The 23,393-nt window shown below is 57.6% G+C and overlaps 1 protein-coding gene across 3 annotated transcripts; it reads right to left on the bottom strand.

Annotated features, from left to right (window-relative positions):
* Positions 1–2,671: 2,671 nt before the first annotated feature.
* TEKT1 (tektin 1) lies at positions 2,672–11,496 on the bottom strand. 3 transcript variants are annotated; one of them, XM_059378748.1, is made up of 8 exons: positions 11,464–11,496; positions 10,190–10,396; positions 8,300–8,465; positions 6,417–6,545; positions 5,952–6,095; positions 5,332–5,554; positions 3,233–3,429; positions 2,672–2,930 (listed from the first exon to the last, which is right to left on the bottom strand). In XM_059378748.1, exons 2-8 carry the CDS (start codon positions 10,377–10,379, stop codon positions 2,723–2,725), a joined length of 1,257 nt encoding a protein of 418 aa, XP_059234731.1. In that variant the 5' UTR covers positions 10,380–10,396; positions 11,464–11,496; the 3' UTR covers positions 2,672–2,722. The 3 variants fall into 3 exon arrangements, with proteins under 3 accessions (XP_059234731.1, XP_059234729.1, XP_059234730.1); XM_059378746.1 differs by lacking the exon at positions 11,464–11,496 and adding an exon at positions 11,366–11,450; XM_059378747.1 differs by lacking the exon at positions 11,464–11,496 and adding an exon at positions 11,173–11,329.
* Positions 11,497–23,393: the final 11,897 nt, after the last annotated feature.

Raw genomic sequence — 23,393 nt, forward strand, 5'->3', positions numbered from 1 at the left:
CGGCATGGGCTGCTCGGGCGTGTATCGGCCTCCCTGGGTGCCAGCTTCTCTGTTGCACGTGGAGAAGTGACCGCACACCCACGGAGTCTGCCGCAGGGAATGGTGGTTTAATACTTATTCCCCCATGCGTGAGCCTGCCCCCCACATTGCACAGGTGTTGGCATCTGTGTTAGAGAGGAAACAGCTTGCGCAGAGGGGGTGGGTCTCCCGTGGCCACACAGGTGGTTAGCAGAGCCCGAGCCACCGTCCCTGGTTCAGCACCAGGGGCTCTTCCTCCCGCCCCGCGCCCATGTGGCAGGCCGGTGGAAGTGGCAGCGGGCAGAGCCCTCCCTGCGTGTGGGCTGTCCCACACCATCTCCCTGACCCTCACAGCACCTCCGTCACCCCTCTTTCAGCACCAAGAAAACGGGGCTTAGCAAGGCAGACCCGCCCAAGGTCAGTGGCTCGGGAAGCGCGGGAAGCAAGAGTGTTGGAGTGACCCTGAGTCCACAGCCATTCTCTTAACGAGCGCCGACCGCCTTGCTCGGCAAGGAGATTTGGAGCCGACTCTGTTGTCTGAGCGCAAGGGCGCTCGGGAGAGTACATGAAGACCTCCGTTTGCCAAGTTTAGCTTTGAGACGCTGCTGTGTGAGACGGAGCGCTCCGGAACCAGGCTTTCTGAGCGAAACAGAAGATACGAATACAAACTCCGTGATGTTAGAATGGTGGAGGTCACTGTCCCAGAAAGAGTGTCACCACTGTAACCTGTTAGAAACAATCTTTTATAAACACAAACACCCCCTCGGTGGGTACTTCCGCCTTCCTGCCTCCTGCCCAGATACCCCCGGCCCCCTGGAGAGGGCACTTGAGGAAACTTCACCCCCGGTGGAGCGACACCGTGGGAGGGATCTGCCCGGCCTCCCGGGGCAGTGCTTTGGTAATTAATCTGGTTCCCATCCCTGAACACTTGCCCAAGCACAGCCTGGGCACAAACGGGCCCCTCGCTGCTTGTCGAATGACAGACGACGATCTCGTCCAGGTGTGATTCCAGCTTTGTTGGCCGCAACCCGTTATTTCAAAGCCCTGTTTTGTTTTGGCGCATTTTACCAAGTGATGACATGTCCTCTTTCAGCAGCAAGAACATGCGCCACTGCCACGGAGGCCACGCACAGCTGATGTGGCCAACCCTGCCATGTCCCCTTAGACCACAGGAGCCTCTTTTTAACTGATGGGGCAGCTGAAGCCCTGGGAGGCCAGGAGAAAGCTGTGGAGGCCACACCCCAGGCAGAAGAGGGGGCTAATCCCAGCCCAGTGAAGCACTGAGGCTCCCTGAGCTGGGTCCCCAGGAAAGGGTTTCCGCAGAGCCCTCACCCCCGCCCCCCGCTGCCACCTCCCCAGGGACAGGTCCCATAATCCTGCACAGTCCCACAAGCAGCGCAAACTCCGATCTGCCCTCTAGCTGGGAAGGGGCCCTGGGACACCTCCAAGCCAGAGCAGAAGAGCACCCAGGGCTGTCCCCAGTGCTGTGGGCCCAAGAGGGCTGTGTATTTGCTCAGCACTGGGCGGGGGTGGTGGGGGTTGACACGCAACACGGTGAGGGGGAGGGGATGCTCAGCACCGGGAAGGGTGACGCTCCAGGGAGGGGACGTTCAGCACCAGGGTGGGGGCCATGAGGCCGATGTCCCCAGCCTCGGAGAGGCCTCCCCACCCAGGTTAGGGGCTCCCCTTGCTGACAGCACAAACTCCCTGGAGTAAGAACACCCTGATGGTAAACCTCCTGGGAGTCGGGCCCAGGGCAGACACTATCTGTGCCTCAAGACACCACGCAGAAATGACGTGGGCAGGACCCTTGCGGAGAGCCCGCCCAGGCCCATGGAGCCCCACGGGAACCTCAACCCCGTGGCCTCCAGAGCCTCCAGTCCAACGACTGACTTGAACGTGGGCATGAGTGGGGGCCTGTGTGTGTCTCCGGCTTTACAGTACTTGGGAAGGAAGAAAGAACAGAACCTTCCCAAGGAGTATTCCCGGGTCCGGAGACCAGCAGCAGACTCGCCCTCTCTGTTTACGCTCAGGAGGGCATCGGTCTGCGGAAGCCGTCCCCGTGCCCTCCTGAGGCTGAAGGAAGCCACCCCAACAGTACGCCCCTCCCGGCCTGCTGTCCCCACCCTGCAGCTGGCATGGCCCACGGGTGCCCCTGCCAACGGAGAACAGGGAGCGCTGCCCCACCCCCGTACCCCACGATTCCCCACGGCCACCGCCAGGCCCACCCGCCCCTCAGGCCCCACCGCTCGGCCGATTCCTGGGGGCTGGACGGCCTCTGGCCCATGTGTCCACTTCACTTCTCCGGCAGAGATGAGCCCCAAGAGGCCTGCAGGGGCAGGTGGGCTCCCATCTAAGCTCCGTAAGACTCCGAGTGGGTGGGGTCTGCGTCCGCAGCACCCGCCCTGCCGGTTTCCTAGGAAAGACGGAGGACAGCAGCCAAGGGATGTCCCGTGCCTGTGACGAGGAGGGAGACGGCAAGTCTCAAGAGGGATCCAGACCCATGGGGTCCAGAAGGGAAGGCGGCGGACTGCTCCCCAGGCTGCAAGCCTGTCCTCTGGAGGTGCGGGGAGACAGGTGACCCTCGAACCAGCACTACACCCCCCACCAGGCCCGAGCCCCACCTCCCTGAAATGAGAGCCAAGCTCCGGATTCTGACCCAGTTTAATCGATTGGTTTAATCGGCGTGGGCCCCATGGGGGCGTCAGCAGACAGCATCGGGCTGCAAGCCCCCCGCCTGCTGGCCCTGGTCGCCGCCGTCCCGCAGGGGGATGGACTTCCTCATGTGGGTGCACAGCACCTCGTCGATGTAGATGGTGTTGTCCTTGACCTGGATCTCCTCCTGCAGGGCCAGCTGCCTGCGGTGCAGGCCCTGCAGCTCCGCCTGGGCCTGGCCCAAGGCATCCTTCAGTCTGTGGGGGAGAGAGACAGGACGCTGACTTCTCTCTGGGATGGACCGTGGACACCTGCCCCTCCCTCTCCGCCTCTAGGCAGACTTCAAACTGGGGGCCACAGGCAGAAAACCCAAGAGAGCCCCCAACCTTCAGAATGGTGCATTCTTACCTAAACGTCTGGATCGGGGCTCTAGAAAAGTGTAGCTAGGGACCCGCTTTCTGCGTGGCCGCAGTTAGGGAAGCCTGCCCAGGGGAAGCAGGTCCTGTGAGGGTGTAGATGTTGTCTGCCTGCCGGCAGGCTCCCCACACAAGCCACCTACCTGGCCACATTGTGGGCGATCTCGCCCACCTCCCTGAGCAGCCGGTACTGCGCCACGTCGCGGCACAGCTCCACGTTCGGCCGGTGGGTTCTGGTCTCCAGGCGCGTGTGAGCCACCTTGGCAGGCCCCTCTTGGTCAAGGATGGCCTTCTCGAGGACAGTGATGTTCTTCTCCTGGCAAGCGATCTCTTCCATGACCTTGAGGAGGGATTGGAGGAGGGGAAGGCTGGTGGCGCTCACGCTCGGTCTGCGGTGATCACGTCAGGTGGCGACAGGGGACTCCCACTCAGCCCAGCGGGGACCCCCACAACATGCCTGACCTCTCGCCCCTGCAGCTGTGACTGCTGGGGACCAAGGGGCTGCCCCCGCCCCAGAACCTCGCAGGTGGAATGGAATGACTGGCCACTGTTGCCTCGCCCCTCCCTGGAAGCAGCCGCTGGCCTGAGTTCCACCCCCAGAAGCCTGAAGAGTCTCTCCGAGTGGTTTCTGGGGTTTCTCTGATGATGGCTTTGTGCACAGAAAAGATCACTCAGAAATTACTTGGATTTTTAGATTAATATTTAAGTAGCTTAAATTTTTATTTCTTCCTTAAGCTTTTGCAGTTTTAACTTTGCATCATGGAAATTTCCAGATGCCGATGGAACTAGAGAGGCTACTGCCCCTCATGTGCCCCTCATCAACCCAACCAACAGTCAATACACAGCAGGTTCTCCCCCATCCCAACCCTGTCCGTCAGCTCGATTATCTGTAAATCCCAGATATTATACTGCATTAGTCTTGAATTGTTGAGTACATGTTTTTAAAAGAAAAGGTCTCTCTTTTCTTTTAACCTAACTATAATATCTTTATTACCCCCCAAAAATAATTCTTTACTATCACATTATATCTTATAGTATTCAAATTTCCCTGATTGTCCCATATATTTTTTAAAGATTTTATTTATTTATTTGAGAGACAGTAAGGACAAGCAAAGGAGCAGCAGAGGGACAGGGAGAAGCAGGCTCCCCACTGAGCAGGGAGCCTGATGTGGGGCTCGACCCCAGAACCCTGAGACCATGACCTGAGCCAAAGGCAGAGGCTTAACCCACTGAGCCAGCCAGGCATCCCCCCATATTTTTTTAAAGAGTTGGTTTGTTCACATTAGAATCCAAAGGAAGCCCACACGTTGCATTTGGTTGTCTGAACTTTTCCTTTTCACCCAATAAGGAAACAAATGTGCCTCCAAAGATGAAACGGGGTCACCCACCATTGCCTTGGGGGCTGGCCTTCTCGGCCTGCTCTCTTCTGGCCCCACGTTGACCAGAGAGAGGCTTTGCTCTAGAACTGCATCGGGGTCTCCACAGAGCAAGGCCACCCACCCGGGCAGCGCCACCTTCCACCAGCCCCAAACCAGACGGGCTGGAGTGCATACACATCGGGTCCTGAACACCCAGTTTTAAAAATGAACGTGAGCGACATCGTTTGTTACGGACACTTTGAACACACTAGAGCAATGGTTTTTCATTTCACCTAAGTCCTTCCACCTTTTGCAAAGTACTGCTGGAGATGGTGAACGGCGCCCCGGGCTGTGTCCAGTCCTCAGGACTGCGCTGTGCGGCCGCCCCTGTCTGCCCCTCCTGCCCCCGTCTCCCCCTGAACCCACCGCCTGTGCTCAGGACCCAGGCCGCTGGCTCCCGTGGCCTAGCTGTTCCACACCTGGCCAGCCCACGTTAAACAGGCAGCTCGGAGCCGGCCGTGACGGTCACGTCCACGCCATGGAAACCTGCCAAGGCTAAAGTTCAGGGTCTTGCCTTGTGACTTGTTTCCTGAATGCCAGTTTCCTGGCACACCCCTGGGAATGGAGAGGCACAAGGAGCCAGAATCCTGAGCCAGCGGGGGGTTCGCGGAAGCTGGCGGTACCTAGCTGACTCAAGGAATGTCAACACTCTCCATCCCCCTGGCCTCATGTCATGCAGGGTGGGGTGAAGTCCCCTCGGGTCCCCAGGAGCCCATGCCCTGCTGTGAATGGGGAGCCATGAGTGCACCTCCCCCCGTCCACCCAGGAGCACAAGGCCCAGGGCCGGCGGCCCAGGCCAGCAGCTCCCCCTCCAGCAAGCTCACCTTGGCCAGGTGGGCGGCCAGCTGGTCCCTGGCAGCCTTGGTCTCCTGCAGCCCATTCCTGAACGCCATGTCCACCACGTCACACTGCCTGTGCAGGTCACTGGCCGTCTGCGACAGGATCCGGTCCACCAGGGCCTTCAGGGCCAGCGAGTTGTTCCTCTGCCTGTCGGCCTTCTCCACATTGTTGTTGGAGAAGTCCAGCCAGTCTTCCAGACTCACGGAGCTGCAAGGGAAGCCATCAGTTGCTCAAGGCGCGCCTGGGCTGTGGGACAGGGTGGGCAGGGGAGACAGGGACAGGGTCCCAGAAGTCTGTGCTGGCGCCGAGGTTTTTCTCCTCGGCCGGGCGCAGGAAGTGTGGGGACCCTGGGCTCGGTCCACCTCCTGGTCCCTGTAGCCGTGCCACCTCCTCCCCTGAGTGGGGGCCGTGGGAAGGGGAGCCCGGGAACTACCAGCTTGCCCTCGGGATATCTGAAAACACGACAGGCAGGCGAACCAATTCTCAAGGTTTATAGGGATTTGACATCAGACGCTCCCAAAGGGGGACCCCAGGGCACTCAGCACTGTGTCAGAATGACCCGCGGGCTGCCCTCTGCCCGGTACACAAGGAGGGACCCACTCACTGTGGCTCGACCCTCACGGCCTTCTCCGAGTAGTGGATGTTTGGGGAGTTGTTGTTGAGGGAGAAGCAGATGTCGTCGATGGTCAGGGCCACAAACTTGTCCTTCAAGTCCTTCTCCAGGTTGTACTTGGCCGAGCGGTTCAGCCTGCAGGGAGAAGCGGGGGGTGCCAGGTCTGGTGCAGGATGCGGCACCTGCTTCCTTCGGCCCAGCCCCCCCCCCCCACAGCCCCAGACGCTGGGTGACGGCTTAACCAACCCACCTACATCTTCCTGACCCTTCTGATGGGAGGGTCCGAGCCCCAGCAGGAAAGGGCTCCAGTTCACTGTCTGGTAACTCCAACCGTGCCCGCCCCCCCCAATGGCCAGCCCGCCGCTGTCACATGGGCCTCACACCGCGGGTTGCATCCTGTCCCAGGCTCCATCCTGGATGGGCCGTGGGGAGCCATGGACGGGCACACAGCCGCACCTGATCTGCTCAGACACCTCCTCCAGGGTGCGGGTCAGCAGGGCCATGACCCCGCGGATGATCTCGGCCTCCTTCACCAGCTCCTGCTCCACCACGTCATGCACCAGGTCGATGCCCACCCGCTTCTCCCTGGCCGAGAGGAGGGGCTGGTCACAGAGCGCCTGCTGGGGCGCTGACTCCACTTAGAGCTACCTGGACGAGGGGTTTGTGGGGGACTTGACCCGGCAGGAGGCCTGGCTGTGAGATGTCAAAATATCCAGAACTCAGGGAGCCAAGATCCATGGGCCGCTGGTCACCTGCTCAGAAAAATGCCAGACGCACTTCCCCTTCACTTGGCCGTGACTCTGGGAGGCTGTTCCTTCTGACCTGTCATTGGGCATGTTCGTTTGCCTCAGAATTGTGAACACGTGGGTTTCTTTCCTGGAAACAGGAGCTCATCCTGATGTTTGCCAAGGATTTGAACCCAGAAAGGTGCTCTACAGCGGAAATGAGGCAACGTCCACTCTCCCCCGCCGGGCGCTCACCCCACTTTGGGGGCCACCACGATACCCAGCTTCCCTCTGGAGTCAAGGGGAGGAGGTAATTCAGTTGGGGTCACGTGCTCTTAACCCCGGAGGGACCTATCACCACCTGACTCCTCCACCCTGCAGGGCAGTGCCTGGCAGGAAGGCTCCTCCCCCACCCCCTGCCCGCCCCAGGGTGAGGTCTGGGGAGGCTTCCTCTCCCTTGAAATGGGGATACTCTTTCCACCTTCGCAGGGTTGTGGCAAGGAACAGGGGAGGCACAGATGGTGCCTCCCTGGCTCGCGGCAGCAGCACCAACACCCTCCCAACACCCCCGCCCCCCACAACCACCCTGGGTGTGAACTTGAGCAGCCAGTGGCGGGCTCTGTGCACACCTGCTCCTTCCCTGGGATTCACAGACCCCGCATCTGCTGGAGGGGGCTGCTCTTCCCAGGAAGAGGGAGCCGCCTCAGGCTCAGGAAGCAGCAGGTAACTGCACACCTGGGCACCACGGGTTGCTGGGCGTGAGGCGTGGCCCAGAGAGGTCATGGGCTCAGTCTGCTAGGTCCTGACAAACCTCGAACCTCAGTGGCCAGACCAAGGAACTACAGCTCCAGCGTCGCAGGGAAAGAGTTCTGGGCCCCCAGAATGACCCGTAGAAACCTGCGTCTGAAATCGTTCTCCCAGCAGCCAGTGTGCGGGGGCACTGGACATGTAGGGGCCTGTATTGGCAGCCACAAGAGGCCCTGGGCGCGCGGAGTAGGGGGGGAGCTGTGACAGAGAGCAGGGGGAGGGGGACCTGCGTCCTTCCTCCTAGAACGTCCCACTCACAGGACTTGAAGGAGGGAAAGGACAACGCACAGGGCTCCCTGGGTTCCAAAGTGCTCCAGTGAGGCTCTGCGTACTGGCGCAGACTTGTCCCCTGGGAACCTGTCCTCAAGGGCCGTTTCTGCGGGTGTGGCCCCGTGACTAAGCGCCCTTCAAAGGGCTGCACGGGCCAACGGGGACTAGCAAACCCAATTATTCCTACTTGCTGGAGCATGGAGGGGAGGGCTGGAGCTCTGGCTGCCATCTGGAGTCACAGAGTCACCCGGGGAGTGAAGACCCACACCATGTCAGCCCCACGCTGACTTCCTGCAGATCCCCTAACTGTGAGGGACAGAGCATGGCCCTACCTCAATTCAGCCTTAGTTTACAGTGTTCCAAGTCTCTGCAGCCAAACCGAGTCCCAACCTACATTTAAGTGAAGGTGTGAAGAGCTCCTTCCGCTGCCCAGCACGGCGGGCTCCAAACACGGGCTCCACAGCCTCACCGGGACCCAGCACCTGGCGCAGCTGCACTTTGTCCCCAGCAGCGGGACCCCACGGCAGTGACTCCCACCTGTACTCCAGGCACATCTGGTTGATATGCAGGGGCTCCTTCATGCTCTCCAGGGCGTTCACCAGTCTGGTCTGGTACGTGAGCAGGTCCTCTGTGATGTACACCAGCTGCTCGAGCTTGTCGTCCAGCTCCTTCTTCCAGAACCGGACTTCCTCGAGCCTCTGTTCTGAGGTGCAAGGAGAAAGCACACGGCATCACACACACGTCTGCCCACTCCCCGTGCTGCCATTTCTGGGATCAGAAACGTAAAGACCACCCTCAAACCACCCCAGCTGCGTTCTTTTTGCGGGGGCCCTTTCATCTTGTAAGTGCTGATTAGGGGACGGCGGGAGGGCATCTCTTCTTATAAGACCACCATCCAGTTAATGCAACCATCGCCCATGAATTAATGCAACCGTCACCCATAAGGGTTGACTCTAAGGCTTTAAAAGCCACTGTTTTTAATAACTTTAAATTTTATCAAAGATCTAGACATACGTTGTTTGAAAAGTCAACCCACCCAAGTGTTGCAGCTCTCTGACCTGTCCCTACCCACTCCCGCTTTCTGGAAGCAATGCATTAAAAAAAAAAAAAAAAAAAAAGATTTATTTCCTTATTTTAGAGGTTGAGGGAGGGAGGGGCAGAGGGAAAGGGAGAGAGAATCTCAAGCACACTCCCTACTGAGCACAGAGTCCAACACGGGGCTCGATCCCATGACCCTGAGATCATGACCTGAGCCAAAACCAAGAGAGTCAGAGGCATGGCCGTCAGAGTCCCCCAGGTAACCCAGGAGCAATCACGTTCTAGACACTTCCAGAATTTCTTCTGGCCTGTGCTCCTCACTCATGATCAGTTTAGACGATATCTACCAGTTCCCTGTGACTGAAAGCCAGGATCTGCTCTGGGACAGCACGCTCTCACTGCCCCGTCTTCCCTGTGGGGCTGCATCGCCGTCTTGCGACAGAACAGCTTGCTTACAAGATCGTAAATGCGTAAATGGGGTCTACATCTGGGCTGTGGGGCGCGCTGCCATCTATTTCTCCTCTCGTGGGATTTTCTGGTTTTAGAGGGGCTGGTAGTCATGTCTTTGTTTCACGTTCCAGAGACGCAGGACTGTTTCCTTGGACGTTCTGCCAGAGCTGCAAACACCCCCGCATGTTCGGCCCCACCAAGGAACCCGCTGGGTTTGCTTCTTTCCAGGACCTCTGCCCTGGAGAGCTTCCTCCTCCCACCTTCCCTCCCGCTTGCTGATGATGGTCGCAGGTTCTGGAACCCCCTCAGCTTCGCACCTGCCACCGCCCCCTTCCTCGCCATCACATTCTCCTGCGCTCACCCCTTCCCTTCTTTTGAGTTTTGCAGACTGTGCGCTCATGATTTTAATCCCCAAGGATGCTTTCTCATCCCTGAGCGGTCTTCAAGAGTCTGTTTCCTACGTGCAGTGTCTTCTCCAAATTTCCTGAATATTTTATGGCTCATCTTTTCTTCTGCCATGTGTGTGGGTCTGTCCGGGTGTCTGTCATGTTAGAGGCGCCCCTCCAATGTCTCTGACCCTTGCTTGGTTATGTTTGAGGCTACAAGCCTCGCATGCCAACTGGGACCTCTTTCTGCAAGGTCTAGGTTTGCAACTTGACTGTCCAGAGTGAATGGACAGCCCAGGCATCTCTTAGATGTCCAGTAAGGGTGTCAGATCAGTAAGAGAATGAACAAGGGAGGCTGCAAAGCAGGCAAGGTTAGCGTCCTCTGTCTTAGGGCAGTGAGCTCAGAGACAGAACCAGAAGAACGCACATTTTCCCCCAGTATTTCAAGATACTCCATCACTCCTCTCCTGACCACGGAACGGAACGGCACCGTGGCCACACCTCCCCGTGGCATCCAGGTGTGGGCACAAAGGCAGCAAGTGGCGCATCTTACCTAGTTTCTTGTCCACATCGCTTTGAGACTTCCTCGTGGTCTTTTCAATCTCATCCACAAGCCTCTGGCTCTCTGCCACCAGGCGTTCGGACCGGGACCGCTGGGCCTCTGCTCTGTGGTACTGGTTCTTGTTAGCGACCTGCCACTCTGAGGGCAGGAACTTGGGGGGAGGTTGGAGCAGTTTGGCCATAATGGCTTTCCAAAGTCCTGGTCACAAAGACAGACACTTGTTGAGTTTCATCAAAAGCACTTGGTCCTTTTTTTACGTCCGTTTTTATTCGAGTGTGACATACATTCCCAAAGGTGCATTCACCACCTTCTACACACAGAAGGAACCATCCGTGTAGCCTGACCTCAGCTTCCTTCTCTCACTGGCCTCCCACCGGGCTCCCACAGCACAACCACTAGAATGTAGTTTTGGAATTTGGGGGCTTCATGGAAACAGAATCACCCAGTGTGTTCTCTTATATCTGACCCCTCCACTCAATGTCATGTCTGTAAGATTTGTCCCATTGCCCACAGAGCTGCGGTCTGCAGCTGTGGTCTTTCTGCAGGACACGGTGACTACGCCACGCCCACCCATATCTACTGCGTGCTGATATTTGGGTTCCTGTGCGGGGCTGTTGTGAGAATGCCAATCTCAGATGTATCTTTTGGTGACCACAGGCACACATTTAAAAATGTGTCAGAAAATCATCAGAAAGGCTGGGCCTAGGCAGCATTCACTTTTAGGACATCCTGTGCACAGAGGAACCCAGCCACAATTCTGAATGAACGATCGTGTGTGGTATCTGTACACTCAGAGCTGGGTATGGAGCCCACTCAGCAGGGGATACGAACCCTCTGCAGGACAAAGAAAAGCCAGAAGGCGGCCTGCGCTGTGTGTGGTTGGGTACCCCCTGCTGCCCACCCCACCGCACCTGCCATCTTCTCGCCAGGGAACCTGCTTCCCACCCCACCGCACCTGCTCTGCACCACCCCACCTGCTTGCGCGCAGCCCTCCGGGGACAGCTGCCCGCCCACGGCCCTCAGGGCGGCGGGGCTTCCACACCCCCACGGCCCTCCGAGTGCGGGCTCAGAATGCCCCGGAGCAGCACCCGCGGGGTGGAGAGGAGGCCGGCGGGGGCTGGCAGGGAGCCCAGGCCGGGGGCTGGGCGGTGGGCGGCCTGCACTCACCGCAGCGCCTGCGGGAACCGCGGACCACACGCTCGCCGGCCGCGCCCGCACCCCACCGCACCCCAGCAGCAGCTCGAGCAGAACCGCTGGTTACTAACCCGCGCGTCTCCGTGGCAACCGGGGACGCGTCCCCTGGGCAAAGGGGGCGGGGCCGGGCCGGCGGCTCTGCGCAGGCGCGACCCTGCGGCCTCTCGGCGGCCGGGGCGGCAGACTGGGGACCCGGCGGTGCCCGCCGCCCACGCCCGCGCGAGACACCAGGCAGGGGACGGCGACCACGGCCCCGAGCCCGGACGCGCGGCACCCGCGGGGCTCAGTGGGCTGAGCCTGGACACGGGACCACCGGTCCGGCGCGGCGGGAGAAGCGAGAGGCCGGGCGGTGGCGGGCGGGGATCGGGGGTCGGAGTCCGGGGTCGGAGTCCGGGGTCGGGGTCGGGGGCCGCGGTCCGGGGTCGGGGGTCAGCCGTCGGGGTCCGGGGTCAGGAGCAGCTGTCCGGACCCGGAGTGAGAGCGCGGCGCCGGGAGTGCGCTAGGGCTGTGGGACCCGTGCGTCTCCGACGGAGAAAATGAAGGAACTTCCCACTGGGGGACAGCAGGGCGGCCGTTGTGCTCACAGCCCGAAATCCGGGAAATGGGCTTTCAAATCTCCCGCACAAAGGACGGGCCGCGTCACCGCTTTAAGGCAGCCAATGGGAACCCAGCTCCCCTCTAAGGACAACCAATCAGGGGAGGCTTGGCCTCGTGAGGACCGCCCCTAGGTCTCCCGAGGCATCGGAGTGCCAGCGAGCCCCGCAGAGCGTCCAGAATATTAAGTGCTGCCTGTCCCATGGCCTGCAGGGAAGCTGGTGTTGCATATTCATATCCCCGCCCCCTGCGGGGCCGCTACTTAAGGAGCGTGCAGCGCCTTGCAGCAGTCGGGGTCCGGGTTAGGAGCTTCAGTGTCTGTCCCTGACCCGGAGGGACGCTGCGCGCGTGAACGGGGCTGGGGTCACGCGGCTCCTGAGTGCGCAGGGCTCCCGCACTTGGGCAGCTGGAGGGTGCATGTCCTGGGGAGCCCACCAGGCCCGAGGCCCCCCGCCCCGGGGCGTCCCGGATTTGCAGGTACGCAGGCTTCGTGGAACTGTTGGAAACGGTGGAATGGGCAAAAGTAGTGACACCAGCTCTGTGGCTTATGACCGCAGGTTACCGCCGTGTCTGCGTCGGGGTGCACAGTAACCTCGCCCTGCCCCACGGGGTGGGAGCGCTGGGAGAAGACGCTTGAGACCTCCCGGAGCACCGAGCACCGGGTACCAAGCACCGGGCACGGTCTGGGATGGAGCGACCACGGGCGTCTCCACGGATGGATCGTGCTCTGCAGGCCTCACTCGGACGCGGCTGCAGCTCCGGTGCTTCAGCAGGAAGGAAGGAGAACGACCTCTCCGTCTGCCATTTACTCTGGAGTCCGGTGTAACTGCAGTACCTGAAAATCTTTTCCAGAGAAAAACCTCATGTCCTACAGGCAAGCCAGCCCAGGACTGAGCCCGAGCACCTGGCGCAGGGCTGCAGGCAGGGACTCACCCCCTGGCACCAAGCTTAGCATCTGCCCAGCTGGCCAGCCACCAGACCTTAGGCAGCGGGAATGTTCAGGGTTAGGGGCACGGAAGCTCTCTGTGAGTTGGAGATTTCCGTTGGTCGGATAAAGCTGTGTTCCCCCAATCTAAGTCATTCTGGTGCCAACTTCTTAATTACCGACCCAGCCGTGCGTCAGGGACCCACCTGTAAAGTTACTCAAAGGCACTCATTTTCACCAGTAAGCATTATTATTTTAGAAAAGGACTGTCACAGGGGGAAAGCTAGTGTCCCTGGTAGCATAGACAGTAACCATGCGTCATCTCACACATGTGTGAATTCCAGTTTCGGAGGAACCACTGGGCAGGAGGACCGTGGGAGGCCCCGGAGCTGCGGTTCTTCGGGCGGTGCCACTGCCGCTGTTCTGACCCGGTGCCTTCTGCTCTGCTGTGCGTTTCAGACCTCAGAGTTTCCAGCCACGTCGTGTGCACGGCGCTGGAGCTCTACTCCCCTTAATTTCATTTGCCATGAAAGACCTCGGGGAAGCAGTATGGGGGTTTTCAATCCATAGGTTTTCTTTTCAGATTTTGAAACACCTCTGGAGAGAATCCGATGCTCGGAGTTGCAAGGAACATGTCTGAAGCGGCCTGATGTGAGCACCCTCTGCTGCAACCAGAGGCTGCCTGGTGCTTGAACAAGCCTGCGACGGGGACCTCATCACCTTCCCAGGCGGTCCTTCCCGGGGCTGCTGTGCTGCAGAAGCATTCCGGTAGTTTCCACGCACGGAAACTAGTTGACGTCTTGAGCCGTACAGAATAAATCTGGTTTCCCTAAGCATGAGTTACCTTGATGTATTCAAAAACACGTGCCCTTTCTCCCCCAAGGAGTCCGCAGGCTGGCTCCTCTGGCTCCTTCACCCTTCTATGGGGTGATGGCATTTCTAAGCTTCCCTCCCACCCTCTCTCCTCCGGACTTGTTCCAGTTTATCTGTAGTCCAAAATGGCATGTAATCTTCCCACACCAGAGGGGGGTGATGATTTTAATGGAGAAGGACGGCTTTGCAGCACCCAAACAGCCACAACCAGAGCTTTCGATCATAGCACACTTCGCCAGGCCCTCCACAAAGCTGACATGAACTGCTGAGGAGAGTGGCAGGAGCCCTGGGGCCACAGGGGGTGTAGACAGGGCAGGGACCTTCTGCTCCTGCCTCTGCCAATAACCCTTGACCTTGTCACTTCTCTCTGACCACATTCCTCGTTTTGGACCTGAGAAGGAGGGCACGACAGAAGCCCAGAGCGACACCTAAAAGTGTCTTTCATTAAGAAGGGATTACTGAGCAGAGCTTTTTTTCTTTTCTTTTTTTTCCTAAGGCTTTATTTATTTGAGAGAGAGAATAAGCAAGCAGAAGGAGCAGCAGAGGGAGAGGGAGAAGCAGGCTCCCCACTAAGCAAGGAGCCCAACATAGGGCTCAATCCCAGGACCCCAGGATCATGACCTGAGCCAGAGGCAGACGCTTCACCGACTGAGCCACCCAGGCACCCCAAAAATCATTGTTTTGACATTATTTCATCTTACATCGGTCATAGGAAAGTATATAACACATAATCAGCATGTATTACATTCACAAAATTGGTTTAAAGATGCAAGTCTGGCTCATACTGAGAAGGACTTCTAGAACAAAATAACCATTCAGCGATCTTCTTATTTAAATAAATGAGTTCCAAAAAATTAAAGAGAAAAAACAAAACATGCTTACACTATATGGCATTTCCTAATGAAAATACCAGAATTTTCCAGGAAAAGTAGTGTGAGGGCTTTCTTTTCTTGAAGGGCATTCTTTCCCCACATAAATTGTGTATTTAACAGAGTTTATAAAGAACGGGTCCCTAAGAGCACAGAGTACATCCAGACACAGCGCCTGTCTCTGTTCTGGATGAGGAGGTTATCGACTGTTCAGATCTAAAGACTCAGTTTCCAGAAGACGAAGGACCATGGTGGGCAGAGGGGCCAGCCAGGCCTTCTGCAGAAGCTTGGGCAGCCCAACCTGATCATGGGAGCTCTAAGAGATGGTTTAAAATTCCTATTGCATGGTAAAAAACGATGTCATTCATCGTGAGTTCCGTTACATGTTGACCGTGGAGTTGTTAAATATGGATGTGTTTGTTCTCCTTCACCACAAGAGTGAACCTTCACCTTCAAGAGTCTGGCCTTACGCTCCTGGTAGTGTTTTGGTTTTCGGGTTTGTTTTTTTTTTAAGATTTTATTTATTTATCTAACAGAGAGAGAGAGATCACAAGCAGGCAGAGAGGCAGGGGAGGCAGACTCCCCGCTGAGCAGAGAGTCCAATGCGGGGCTCGATCTCAGGACCCTGAGACCATGACCTGAGCCAAAGGCAGAGGCTTAGCCCACTGACCCACCCCGGCACCCCCGTGCTCTTGGTATTTTTAACGGTGCATGCTACCGAATCTTGAGAAGCCTTCAAGTATTTCTGGAATGTGGGCAGCCCTGTGCAGCGAGCCCCCCAGGGGCACTTGTCCACCTGTGGGTTCCCACCCCCAGCTGCAGAAGAACTGAGGTGTTGGAAGCGCTGCATCTTCGCAGGTGCCTGCTGTGTCCCACCAGAGGTCTCCCCTCGGGGCTCACTTTTGCACAGGAAACAGGACATAAGCCTCAAATTGTCTTCGCCCTTGGACCGTTCCCTCCGTTGATCTGGAACAAGAATAGTTTTTTGTCCTGCAGGGGTGAGCGTGTTGAATAGATCCCTTGTGCTCTAGGAGAAGAAACGTCGTGCCTCCCGGCTCACCGCCATCGCTGACCCTGGGGGCTCTGAGGATAAAGTGGCTTGGATTTCACCCCAGAGGATTAACATTTCATAGAGCACCTCAAGCCGCTTGAAAGTCAAGATGATGTGGGGCCAAGTGTGCACTAGACTCTTTGTATGGTTGGTTTCTTGTCTTCGGCCATTTGTGGGGTGCTGTGGCTAAAGCTGTTGAACCTAGTAAAGTAGTGCCATTCAAGGGCTGACCCAGTGGCAAGATGTGCCCCTGGAGGGTGGGGCAAAGGCTGCCCCGACCCACCTTCTGCCCTTGTCACAATCAACTCCACACCTGGGGCTGAAGGAGAGGAAACATGTATCCTCCTATGTACAGTGCCCGGAGACCTGCAAATTAAACAGGCAAAGACAGTAGCAGGAGAACAGGCATACCATTTTTATTAATGTTAATGCTTTTACATGCATGGGAGCTTCACAACAAGGAAGAAAAACTCAAAGAAGCAGCTTGACTTGGGGGCTTAGTGCCATTTTAAGAAAAGGCTATAAATTATTGAGAAAGTAACTAAAATATATGGGGGGACTAATAGACAATAAGGACTATTTATTGATCGTCCTTAACTGCACCAACTGATAGTTGATGCAGATTCATCTTGGTGTGACCCCCAATCTCGTGATAACAATCCCCTTTACCTGCAGGGGGCACCTCTTTCAAAGGAAGACTGACAACCTGCTTTTAGGCAGATAAGGGGAAAGCAAAGAACTTTTCCTGACCTGCTGATGCCCAGTGACTTTCAGCTCAAAATAGTCCTTATGCTAAAGTGGCAGATCTCCCACTGGCCTCTTCTGACCAACCCCCCACGCCGCCCCAGCTTCGTCAGCACACCCAGCTGGGGAAAGGGGGCTGAGCCCAGCACACAGCGGAGATTTCAGGCAGTCTCTCTGAGTCCTAGCTGCTACCCCATGCAGGATGGTTATTCTGTGTCCAAGGGAGGCCTGCCCTCCCCACAGCACCAGTGTGGCCGTGGACTCCCATGAAAGCGGCCCTCTGAACCCAGCAGCACAGCAGCTAGCATCTCAGATGGGAAGACCAAGCCTCCTAGTTCCAAGCATTGAAATGAGATAATGAGGGGGTCCTGGGTGGCTCAGTGGGTTAAGCCTCTGCCTTTGGCTTAAGCCTCTGCCTTTGGCTCAGGTCATGGTCTCAGGGGCCTGGGATCGATCCCCACATCGGGCTCCCTGCTCAGAGGGGAGCCTGCTTCCCCCTTTCTCTCTCTGCCTGCCTCTCTGCCTGCTTGTGATCTCTGTCTATCACATAAATCAATCAATCAATCTTTTAAAAAATGAGATAACAAGTGATTTTTAGAAGTGTTTAGTGAAAAATACAGATCGGCGATAAGTTCAGACAGCCCGAGCTCTGAGTAATAAACGGAACCAGGCCTTGAGGCAAGGACCCTGTCCCTCCACAAGGGGCCGCCATGGGGACGCCCGAGCAGGTGTGGGAGCCCTGAGCTGGCCAGGCCAGGCTAGAGAGATCTGTGGGGGACCTGCTGGAGCGCAGCCAGGCTCCAAGACCACGCTGGCCTGCGGGGGCATCCGTGTGACAGAACGACTCCCGGGGACGTGTCTTTAGACCGAGAGCCTTGAGGAGGGGGGCCTCTCCCCGGGACTGTGCTGCTGTTGCTAAGAGGCCTGGGAGGCCACAAGCGAGTCGACCGGATCGCATTTCCTCTGCTCAGCCCTTTGAGAGCCTCACCCGCCCCTCGTCCCGCTGTCCCGCGCAGTCGCAGTCGTGCTGAATGAACGAGCCCACGCGAGGGTGGGCAGGGGAGGCCGGGGAAAGTTGCAGCCAGCCAGCCCCTGAACTGCAAGCCGGGCTGCCCCATCCTCCCCATGCCACCGCCGCTGCGTCTGCGGGGACAGGCGGAGCCCCTGGGCCGAGGCCAAGCTGCGCAGGGCAGGGGTTGGAGCTGGGGCTTGGTCCTACGTCCGCGCTACCTCTGGGCAATCAGAGACCAAGTCAGAACCAGGACCCAGGTCTCTTCGGGACAAAGGCAGGAGGGACAGAAGAAAACTTTAGGAGGGGGCCCACGGGGACCATTTGCAGAGAGACGGGGTTGTTCCAGGGACAGAGAAAGCTCCAGGCTGAGCTGGGGTCCCGCATGTGTCAGCTACACAGAGAGCCAGAGCTGCCCAGACCAGCAGACGCCCCACATCCTCCCAGCCCCAGCCGAGCCCCAGGGACCGCTGCACTTCCCAGGAGAAGCCCCCAGAAGCCTGCTCCTTCGGGGCACAGGGCAGGGCTGTTCCTCTGAGCCCCAGCGCCCCTGTTTGAGGACATCCCAAAATTACACTAGTACATGTGATTGACACCCGCAAGCACTCACACGGCAGGCACCACTCACCCCCCGACTTTGCAGACCCCGCCAGCTGGGCACGGTGCCCATCGGGGGCGAGAGGGGCCAGCCACCCGGGGAGTCTCATGTACACCGAGCAAGGGGGCACACCTGCCTGCACACCGCTTGTCTCAGCCACGCTCCCTTCTCTGCGAGTGACGCAGATGACTCAGGTGTTAAAAGGCAACCTGCTTCTGAGACAGCGTGGTGGGCTGCTCGCTCCCCCAGCAAGGATGAGCAGGTCCCCCGGGTGCCTGGAAGACGCAGAGGCCTGGGGGTCCCAGTGAGGGGAGGGGACCGGCCTCTAGACTCTAGGCTCTGACATGGGAGGCCCAGCATCCACAACAGCGAGAACGCTCGAGGCACAGCCCGAAAATCAAGGTAACGGACTTTCTCCTCCTGCTTCTGACGCTGTGTAGACAGCCCCACAGGCTTGCCTGTCCCCCTGGCCAGAGTAGAGGGTGCCCAGGGGGCTGTCCGGCCCCTAGGGACAGGAGTGAAGACGTTTGTGCCAGCAATCAAGAGGTGAATGACATTCGTAAGGACTTACCAAGAAAACAGTTTGGGATGCATTTCTGAAGGAGAATGAGAATAAAACACTTAACAAGAAAGTTTGGAAGATAAAACAAAAGACAAAGAGAGGAAAGGTGAGAATGCGGACCAGTCCCAGAAGCCTAGTGTCCCGCCAAGGGCTTCTGGCCTAAATGGTATGGTTTTCCAGAACAGAGACCAGGTGTCTCCAGGCTGGAATGCCCCACTGTGCGCCCGACACGAGGAATACAGACTCACGCCGAGACTCATCATCGGAAACTTCGGGGACCCTGAGCAAAGAGAGGACACGCAGGGAGATAACTCTTGTGGACGACCACTTGGTCTCTGAACCGTCTTGGCGCAAGGACCGGTGAGGCGTGAGAGCAGAGAGAAGGTTCACACCTGCTCCGGCCAGGTGCCCGCCTGTGAGGAAGGACACCCAGCATGAGGATGGGCAACGGGACTCGCAGGCTCCCACAGGCTGGCACTGCCAGGACACATGTGGTGACCACTGCTGGAGACGGCGTGACCGCGGTGTGGAGAATAGCGTCCGGAAACACTGAAGCGCTTGGGGGAAATGCTAAGCAAGTCACAGACACAGAGTAATGATTGGTTCCAGCAAATCGATGGAGAATGGCTCGTGCAAAGGGCCTGAGGCAGGGCTAGGCGGAAGGAGGGCAGAGGGCAATGTCAGTGGTCCTTAGGGGCCAGGAAGCTGCAGGGTCTTGCACTGAGAGCCGTGTGCCCTCACCTCACTTCCCTGCTGGAAGGAAAATTCCTCCTGACGTGTTGAGAATAAAGCGGGAGGTGGGGGGTGCCTGCCGTGCTCCAGGGCAGGACGCAGTAGGGGCTGGGACAGGGAGCTCACCCTGGATGCCCCGTGAGGTGTTCGGATTTGGGTGGACTCTGAAGGCCGAGCCCAAGTGTTTCTTGACATATTAACTACGACGTGTGACCGAAGGAGGGGGTCAGAAACAGCTCCCGGGTTTGGGTCTGGGCAACTGGAAGGTTGAACTTGTTGTCAATGGGGGACAATGTTCCCAATAACTACTGAGGAACCAGTCACCGTGTGCTCGGCGCACAGACAGCAACGATCACATCGTCGTTATCATTACTATTAGCTCTCATGGTTCTAGCGGTTCACCGGGCTCAGCCACACACGTCTCACGTGGGTCCGTTGAAGATTCCAGTTGGCGGGGTGCAGACATCCCTCTCCCCCTGTAATCTGCACACCGTCTCCCCTGTATGGGGGCCCCACATGGCCAGGCCCCGCTTGCGGCAGCCCAGCGCTGCACGGACGCACCCCACGCATGACCCAGTCCCAGCAGGTCTGTTCCCCAGACTCGAGGCGCTGTATTCAAGGAGAGCAGGGATCTGTTTCCCCTCTTGATGGAAGTGAAATCACAGGACTCATGACCGTGTTTTGAAGCCACAGCAGTTTGGGGGAAGGAGAGAGAAACTCAGCGGGGGAAGGGCTGGAGTCGAACATTACTTGCAGAGCCAGTGGAAAGCAGACCCTGACCGCGGCTTTAGCTCACACGGTGATACTACTGCACTCTCTCGCAGAGTGAGAGAGCCAAGCGCCCGCCGCCTACTGTGAGAAACCACAGAAGTATGCAAAGGGAACATGGAGAAACAAGAGTCGAACAATGTCGTCCAGAAGCACGGGTAAATACAAAAGGAAATCCATGAAGGAGGAACCCAGAGGACACCTCCTGGGCAGGCGTGGGGGTCGGTTCCCCCGTTTACTCTGTGCACATGGATTACTTTGCCTAAATTAGTTTTTAGGAGGGTGTTCATTTTGTCTCAGTAAAATTGACTTTAAAAGGATATAGGAAACAATTTCCAAACAAATTCCCCCACAGGGACCCCAGCGTGCAGCCCAGGGAGGCCTCAGCAAGCCCCCAGCCCTCCAGGCTCATGGGGCAGGACCAGCACCCACTTAGGAGATGGGAAGGGGGGCCCGGGAAGCTCACAAACCCCTTAAAGCCCAGAGGAGACGGGTTTGCTGGCGTGTGGCTTCAGGGTCGTCTGCAGGGAGCATGGTGGTCACCCCCACCTCGGGCTTCATGGGCAGGTGGGGTGGGTGGGGAGGGAAAGGGCCATGTGCTTGGAAGGAAAGTCTACCCTCTAAATCGAGTGCATTATGTTTTCCTGAATAAAAACACACCTGTCATGAAATCCACTGGCCCAAAGACACTTGATACAGCAGCTGCGACGGCCCCTGGCTGAAAATACCCCGTTTCCCCTGAGTCACTCCGTTCAGGTCAGTGGAAGCCTCTGGATAAAGTAACAAAGAAATACACAGATCTCCGCTGGAGTGAAATTCCTTGGCCGGGAAGAAGACTGCAGAAGGGCACCGGACAGGGCGTGGGGACAGGAGGGAAACAGCCCGGAAGGCAAGGTCACGGTAGATCTGTCAACCCTCGGCACACTGTGACCAACGACCCCCGATGTGTAGTTAGCTACACGAAGGACCTGCTCTGGTCACTTCAAAGCCTTTATAACACGACAGTGTGGCCTGGTAAATGATGTCCCCCCGATTTTCCAGCGTGCCTCGCAGTGGTGGCCATGATGTTGGAGCAGTTTTGACAGGCGAGCGGACCCGGTCGAGGGACCGCCGTGCACCTGCTCCCGGCCCAGACTTAGGCCCAGCAGACACCCCTACCTCCACAGCAGCAGCGTGCGTGGCGGCAGGGATAGGGGCCCGACAATGCTGGGACAGTGTTCTGTGCACCCCACAGGGCAGTGCTTCCACCATTAACCAATCTGTGGGTGTCGGGGCAGGCAGAGGTGGCCCAGTCCACTGTCCCCTCACCAGTTGTGGGGTCTCTGGCTGGGCTCCCAGCACTTCTCTGCTCTAACCAGTCGGATTTTCTGTGTTTCCCATCTCAGGACTGAAGGGAAGGACATGGTGGTCTCCCTGTGACACTAAGAATTCTCCTTCCTCCAAGGCAATGACCTGCACCCTGGGGGCTGAAATCTGACCGTCCTCCCCAGCAGAGGCTCCAGTCAAGCCCGGAGAAGCTAAGTTACAGCTCGTTATCCGGCTTCATTTATTAGCACCTGCTGAGTAAACCAACACCGACCCCAGCGTAACCCGGCGTTAGGGACTCTCTGGAGGTTGCAGGGAAGCAGGCTTGAATAAGAATGTGCCGCTAGAAAGAAAGGCAGTGGTGCCTGATTTGTTCAAAGGGAAGTCCTTGGCCTTCAGAAAGGTGGGCTGGATCCATGGGGCCGGTTCTCCTGACCTGACGGGACACTGTTGCATTAGCATATACATTCGAAACACTCACGGAGCCCCTACTGTGACAGGCACCTGTGGTCCGGGGATTGAATACAGCAGTGTGTGTGTAAGGCAGCAAAACCAGCAGAGGCGCGGAGAGTATCCGGGAATACCTTCCTGGTTGAAGGACGTGTAGACTGAGCCCTGGGTACTGGGTGGGAGACAGCTGGGTGGACCAGGAGGACAGCGCAACCAGGAGAGCTGGGGCTGGACTCGGGCCGGATCAGGTGGCCTTTGCGGCCCCGTGAAGCGATCACTTGTGCTGAGGACACAAGGACCATCTGGTGCAGGTGACATGATGACTCTTCGTGCAGAGAACAGGGGCCAGTTTTCAGGGGTGATGGTTGTGATCTGAGTGAAAGTGATAGGAGCCAGACACCCTTCCGGGGCACAGTGGACGGAACCCGAGATGAAGAACCACAGGAACCGTCCTCACACGTAAAGAATCAAGAGGGATGAACGAAAGATGGACGCAGACATGAAAAGAGAAGGATCATGGGAGAAGATGCACGAGTGTATGCACACAACACGCTCGTGTTCCCTCGTGAGACAAGTGTAGACAGAAACAACGCTGATGCCGCCTCAGGGACCGGCAGTCCCTCCGGCTGACAACGCTCACTGGGGGGACATCTCACACGTTCCCGTGGGGCACAGGACAGCTCTGCCCTGTGGACGCGTTCAAACCCTGAGTTTCCGGCCAGCAACCTTGCTGCTGAGAGATGCCGGCACGAGCGTGAACCTCACACGCACAGGCCGTGCTCTGCAGACGGCGGCCGCACGCTCCCGAGGGAAGCTCACAGCCACACATGCACCGGAGGACCCCACGGCCGTGCCGTCCCAGGGAGGACACCACTGCACAAAAATGGGAGGCAAGGTCACAGAGAGGACGCGCCAAGAGAGGACACACCACGCGATCTGTGGCGTAAGAAAGGATGGAAAACGGGCGCCTGGGGGGCTCAGTTGTTAAGCCTCTGCCTTCGCTGGGGTGCTGGGATCGAGTCCTGCATCGGGCTCCCTGCTCCGCAAGGAGCCTGCTTCTCCCTCTCCCACTTCCCCTGCTTGTGTTCCCTCTCTCCCTATGTCTCTCTCCACCGAATAAATAAATAAAATCTTTTTAGAAAGAAAGAAAGTCAAAAACAGGTATGCATTTGCTTCTTGTTGTGGGAGGGGGAACAGAGGGAAAGACAGACATGCGGGGTGGATACACCAAGAGCTAAAGCAGACCAGTGGACGAAGGACGGGAAGAGAAACACCCATCAATACAGCTGGGACTTTCGAGTTAGGTAAACAGTGTCACCTCCAGAAAATGAAACAAACTAATGGAACCAAACCCTCGATTGAATACAAAGAGAAACAAATGAACCTAACCACGTATCCAATTCACAGGGGGACTTCAGAGAGAAAACAAGCGACGCGAGTAACTTTGAATCCAGTGTTCTGTGCCTCAAATACATATTCCACGCGCCCAGAGGCCACCTCTAGGGGGGGCAAAGGCTGCAG

The sequence above is a fragment of the Mustela nigripes genome, chromosome 16, assembly GCF_022355385.1.
Source record: "Mustela nigripes isolate SB6536 chromosome 16, MUSNIG.SB6536, whole genome shotgun sequence".
Taxonomy (NCBI): domain Eukaryota; kingdom Metazoa; phylum Chordata; class Mammalia; order Carnivora; family Mustelidae; genus Mustela; species Mustela nigripes.